The sequence below is a fragment of the Eurypyga helias genome, unplaced genomic scaffold (assembly GCF_000690775.1).
Source record: "Eurypyga helias isolate BGI_N326 unplaced genomic scaffold, ASM69077v1 scaffold10119, whole genome shotgun sequence".
In the NCBI taxonomy this organism is placed as follows: Eukaryota; Metazoa; Chordata; class Aves; order Eurypygiformes; family Eurypygidae; genus Eurypyga; species Eurypyga helias.
Genome location: NW_010272735.1, coordinates 17,081 through 23,530, shown reverse-complemented (window position 1 = coordinate 23,530; position 6,450 = coordinate 17,081). Strand labels below are relative to the sequence as shown.

Genomic DNA, 6,450 nt, shown 5'->3' with positions numbered 1-6,450 from the left:
TTCTATGATTCTATGAACTAGTAAGAACAGAAGAAATATAAGACACTAAAATTGGGGATCCCCTAACCTAGCAAAAAAACCCCACTAACAAAACCCCCAAACACCACCAAAAACCCCCCAAACCTTGAAAAATTGAAGCTTTCATGACCCAAGGCTCTGAGCAACCAGATCTGAGTTCAACAGTGAATTCCCTTCCAGCAAGATGATGGGGAGGATGTCCTGCTGCATCCCCTTCCAGCCTGGATCATTTCACGACAGTGCGAGTAGCCGAAAGCCCACGCTGTGTGTGCTCACACACATGCCAGCTATTCCCTATCCTTGTGCATTCATTTCCTTTTCTGCCCTTGCTCTGTGCCCCCCTCACCCACGGCCTGCTGTTGAATTCCAGATTTGTGACCTGCCGGTCCGTAGCGCAGACCTCCGCTGGGAAGTCACCATGGCTGTTTGGTTGACAGTGGCAGTACACCCTTCCTTCTGCACTCACTGATAAAAGAAATTGTCACACTGCATCTTTACAAGGTTTTGTCTCCTTGGGCAGCCGAGAGACCCAGTGCATGAACCAACAAGCCACCCCTCACGTATTTTTAAGTCTTCCTCTCTCCAACGGCAGCCTCAGGCTTTACTTACTCCACAGGGATTGCTGCAGGCAGCACCAGGAGGGAGAGGCGCTGCTCTGGCCTCTCCTCCTCACCTCGGCTTCACACCCGCTGGCAGGAGGAAAGGCGTATCCGACCTTGAGGACACACACATCCATATTAATGCTCTCTCCACCAGGCGTGCTTACCGCATAGCGCATACGGAAAGGAAACTAACGACCTGGTGATTAAAGAGGCCGAGATTACAGTTCAGAAGAAACATAAAACAGTGCAGCCACAAGCATGGAAGAGGACAACCCCTGCACACAGCCGCTACTCCGACACAAGCAGACCGCTCCCAAAATACGGATGCCTCGGGTTCAGGTTTACCCTCTGGTAGCTGTAGGCTGCTATGTACATTTTCTGAAGCTGTGGTATCAAGATGAAGCTGTTAGACCATAGAAAGTGCATCTCCACAGCATTTCCCTGCTGCTCTCTCCAAGGCAGGGCAGCAGGTAGAGCCCGCCCAGCACCGAGGGAGCGACCCACCACCGAGGGCTGCCGCCCGTCGCACCTCCTTCGGCTGTTCATGAGAAGTCCTGTTCCTGATGGTGCTTTTCTGGAAGTAATGATGCACTGATGGGTTTGGGTCCTGGCTGGCATTTTACCGGCTTGAATTTTCCCTACTTGCCTACAGACGCTGTGGACGTTGATGCTGATTCAGAAGGAATATCATAGATCTGTATGGTATCTCACAAGAGCAAGGACACCTAGAAGAAACTGGGATCAAGTTACACCATCAGCTCAAAGTATTCTTATTGCTCAGGAAAACACGTCACACAATTACTCCACAAACAGAAAGAGGACTTGATGTGTATTATTCTTCCATAGTGCAGCTCCCCGTCCTGAAGACAGAAGTATCAAAAGCATTACATGATGCTTTTAGGATGACTTCACATTCCTGGTGTCTAGTTCAGGTATGCTGTTCTTCACATTATCTTTCATTAGAACAAAGACAACCCTCCCCAGTTAAAGAAAGCATCCTAAGCTTGTTTTTCCAGAAACATTTATTTAAATAGTGTTCTTTCCTTATAAAGCAGCTATTCAAGTCATGTTCCTTTTACCACAGTGTCTTTGGCTTTTTCCACCTAGAACTTTCTTGTAGAGTGGTATAAAATGTAGTTTGGTTGGTTTTTTTTTTAACAGAAAAATAAGTATTTAAACCACAAATTAGTTCCCCAAAGTATTAAATAACATATCAAACCCTTTATCAAACCTATTACATACACGAATGGGACAAAACCTTGTTGTGTATGTGCATAATAATTATATATATAATTTTAGCTTAGTTAAGTTAGTGCTTCAAAGTTATTATGGAAGCTTTACAAAAAATCCAGATGCACAACTGCAGTATCACTAGAATTTGTCACACTAGCTGTAGAATTTAACAATGTATACGATACATTGCCTTTAAAAACCTCTGCCTGACTATGCAAACTGATGACTCATTTTTATGCTTTGTACAGTTTGCAAAAAGACAGGATTTTATACAGTTACACCGTAAGTCACTTTCCAGATTTCATGGAATTAAGAACTGAATAGAAGATAATTATCCCCTATATGAAAACACATCTACTAGGAAAAACAGTGGCATCACGCACATCAGAAACGAAAATGCAGCATGAAAATCCAACAGCAAAAGGTCACACCCTTTCAGCTGCACTGCACGGCATTCATTCCAAAGCAGCATTTCCACAGTGAGCAAGCTCGAAGGTAAGACTTGGTTTTGTCCATGTAGTGCAACACACACACAGAGTGTGCTCAGCCATTGAACAAGGAGTCCTTGTGTCCAGCGCTTCACAGGAGGCGATTCCATCCAGGTTCCTTTACCCACAGAGAGTTTAAGAAATTTTACAGCTGTTTCTTGTGCAGTTTTTTGGTGGGCTCTGTGGTGGGCGGATGATTTTAGCTTTCTTCAAGCTGTTTCCTTTATTGATGTTGCTGGATGTGAGGGAGTATGAGCGTCCATGCATCATCCTGGCATTAAGGCCATTTGCCATTGAGAAAGATTTGAGGTGGCTTCTTAAGGCAACAGGGAGAGGGAGCTTGTCAACAAGATGCACAGGGGTACAGGAAACTATGGCACGGCAACAAAGGTCTTGCAGACTCAGTACTTAAAAACAGACATAAAACTTGCATTACGATAGCATGCTTTTGTCAGCCACAACTCTGCATGCACTCTGTACTTCCAGGATGAATTCTCGTTTCTCCACCCACACCCTTTCCCACATAGACTTTATCCAAAAAATCTGCTGCTGCAGTTTCCTATGTATGACTTAATACTTACGATGAATGAACATGTAAGATCTAGGAAAGAAGTTATTCCCTACAAAAGCAGGAGGAGGTTATGCCTGCAGATCTATTTTTTTTTCTGTTTAGAAAGAAAATTGTACAGGACTCTTGGTTCATCGTTTTGGGTGGTTTAGCATCAAGGTTAAAGTTTCTGAAAATGATTTTATATTAATGAACCATAAACCTTAGCAAAGCCTAAATTTACACATTTCCAGTGTACATCGCTTACCCTTGTTCGGCCTCCAGAGCCTGTCCATTCCATGTCTCAGCAATACTATCCTTGCTAGCTCAGTGAAGGACTCTGTAATATTGAAATTACAAAGCGGGCTGACTTCAAAAAACGTCATGCCCAGCCTCTCAGCGAAGGCTTGTGCTTGTTCGGTAGACACCTGGCGCTTGAAGGCTAAGTGAAGGCGATTTCCAACCAGGATTTTTGGTACACCAGGAGCATGCTGAGCAAAGAGACACAATAAAAAACTATTAATAGTTCGGCTTCCATTTTCCCCTTCCCACAAATACAACAAACAAAAGCTTTTCCAAGATGTGAAGACTAAGCGGCAGGTCGGACCAGATGATCTCTAGAGGTCTCCTCCAGCTGGAATTATGCTACGATTGTCTCATCTAAAAACATCCCTTCCTCAGAGAAGACAGGCTTGCACAGACGATGTGGAAAATCTACAGCAAGAGTGGGACTACAAATTGAAATCTTTGCCCTCCATATGCTTTCCATCAACACCTTCAGGGAATCAGACACTTCAGCTGGTATGTTTCCAACTTTCTAGCATTATAAACACAGAACGAAAATTGTAAACTTGGCATCTCGGATAACTCTGTAGTAAGCTCTGCCTGCAAATGCCAGTAAAAACAGTAGAAAATACCATGTGCAGTCAGTCATCTGTTGTGACTAGTGACACTCTGGGATTGTACCTTACCTCATCTATTTCTTTTATCCATCGATCGATTCCATCAAATGACCAACGATTTGTAATATCATACACTAGTATCACTCCCTGTATTAAACAGAATTAAAATTTTTAACAGAGGTATAACACAGAGGATACTGTCTGTAAATTCTCCAATTTTAAAATAATATTGAAATTTGCTGAGCACCTTCTCAAGGAAGCAGAACCTCAGCATCCTGTGAAACCCAGCACCACCTCTCTGTGTAGATCATGGATCAGCTAAAGGCAGAAACCCTGACCTAGTTTTGGGGTTTAATGTATTGGTAAATATGTCTTTTTATAGTGGAAAAGTTTGGTTGAACACACACATCTCAAGTCATAGCAAATAAATATTCTTTGGCCACATTAGGTGGCTTAAAGATTCAATACTCTGTGCATTCTGGAACATAAACAGATGCAATGCCCCAGAACAATACGGTTGGAGCGAGTCCAGAGGAGGCCACAATGATGCTCCGAGGGCTGGAGCCCCTCTGCTATGGGGACAGGCTGAGAAAGCTGGGCTTGTTCAGCCTGGAGAAGAGGAGGCTCCGGGAACATCTCATTGCAGCCTTCCAGTACCTGAAGGGGCTACAAGGAAGCTGGGGGGGACTTTTTACAAGGGCAGGGAGTGACAGGACAAGGGGTAACGGGTTTAAATTGAAAGTGGGGAGGTTTAGATTAGATATCAGGAAGAAGTTCTTCATGGAGAGGGTGGGGAGGCACTGGGACAGGTTGCCCAGAAATGTTGTGGATGCCCCATCCCTGGATGTGTTCAAGGCCAGGCTGGATAAGGCTTGGTGCAACCTGGTCTAGTGGAAGGTGTCCCGGCCCATTGCAGGGGGGTTGGAACTGGATGATCTTTAAAGGTCCCTTCCAACCCAAACCATTCTATGATTCTATGTGTCATTCATGACTTAGAGCAATACTCTGAAGTTGGACGCTACAGTGACTTCAGTGTGCCCTTTTTCTTTAGGTAATTTCCTTACAAGTCATTACATTTCATCACATTCTAGACCAAGTTTGTTTTTTCTCACATTACTCAACAGGTTATATTACCAATTTCTCCTACTTGGCACACAGTTTTAAAAAGTAGCATTAGCATGGCTTTCACATGATCCAACAAGATAACACGAGTATCTTAGAGGTAACCAACAGCTAGGCATAAGAATGTATCTCGCTGTATTGTACCCTGCCTCAACATCCATCTCATGGATTCTCCCTCCCCGGAAGAAAATCCCGCCCCATGTTATCTTCAGACTATGTCTCAATCTGCAGGCTACCCACAAGCGAGCTGCAGAAGCCATCATGATGGTTTGCCAGCTCTGCTTTCATTCATCCAACCACCACCACTCATCACGGAGAAAGCTGTACTTTGCTTACCTGAGCACCTCTGGAGTAAGACCGAAATATAGTGCAGAATCTTCCTTGCCCTGATGTATCCCTGAACAAAATAAATTATATATATTCTTAAGTGAAGTAGGTGGCCTCCTATGTGAAGAGTTCAGCTAGATTAACTCATCTGTCCTGATCAATACCAGCTCTTCCTCCGTCAGTCATGCAGCACCAGTCACTAAGGCATAGAAGCTCTTCTTGCTCTCAGCAGCTTTTCTCCACTGGCACTCTGCCCTTCCCTCTGCGTTTCTCAGATCTCTCAGGATAAAAGGACAAGAACTTCAAATTTTACACTTGTGATTGCCCTTGTAAAACAAAGGCTATTACTCAAGTGTAAGTGTGCCACTAGGCTTTGCATTTAGTTCAGCTTGAAGAAAGATTCGGTGTTCACAGCAAAAGAAAACTGGGAGGAAACAATAGCTGTCACCAAGGAAACTAATGGGAAAATTGTAAATTCTTGATTAGCGCAGCACTAGTTCATCATCAGGAGCCTAGTGTGATGAAGGCATCGCGACAGAGTCATAGCACAGATTTTTAGAAAGGCATGCACCAAAAGTGTGTTTGGAAACAAAGATCAAATTTATAGTGAAGAATCATAGAATTTCGTGATAAGAAACAAAATTGCATAAAGACTTTTTGAGGTAGATTACAGATCTTCAAATGCAAGGCACCTATTTCCATATATAGTCAACTGTAGAAACATCTCCAATCTGTTATTTTAAGGAGTCCGGAGAATATCCTTGCCCTTCACAAAGAATTAACACACCTCCTTCCTGGCTGCTTCTTAGATAAGCTTTAGGTGGTATTTTTGCTACGCTATATGAAGTGGAAGACAGAAGAAAAAGAAAGTAGGAGAACAAAATATCAAGCAATCAAGATACCATATGGCAGAGTACTATCATCCATCATTTAACATTGGAACTATTACTGTGAAAAAAAAAAAAATCATATAACCAATGAAGGATAAATTAGAAATAACTTAGCTTTGCCACAGAGGCCCCTAACTCCAATAAGTGAAGTTTCAAACAAAAATAAACACCAAAATTCATTTTGAAGATGGACGTGGCACAGGATTTTCTCTTTCTAGGAGGAAAAGGATAATAATCATCACAACAGTTCATTTTCACCTCCAAGTCTCTACTCTGAACACTGCATGCTCCCAGAACCTGTCCCTCTGACTTATCCAGATT

At 43.1% G+C, this 6,450-nt stretch overlaps 1 protein-coding gene across 1 annotated transcript in view; it reads right to left on the bottom strand.

Moving 5' to 3' along the window:
• Positions 1–1,619: 1,619 nt before the first annotated feature.
• RAB40B (RAB40B, member RAS oncogene family) overlaps positions 1,620–6,450 on the bottom strand; it is a 5,683-nt gene continuing 852 nt past the window's right edge. Inside the window, exons 2-5 of the mRNA XM_010159228.1 lie at positions 5,249–5,309; positions 3,860–3,937; positions 3,157–3,379; positions 1,620–2,748 (exon numbers count right to left, since the gene is read on the bottom strand). Of these exons, the coding sequence (XP_010157530.1) occupies positions 2,477–2,748; positions 3,157–3,379; positions 3,860–3,937; positions 5,249–5,309 (634 nt within the window). The 3' untranslated portion in view covers positions 1,620–2,476. The remainder of the gene's footprint in view (positions 2,749–3,156; positions 3,380–3,859; positions 3,938–5,248; positions 5,310–6,450) is intronic.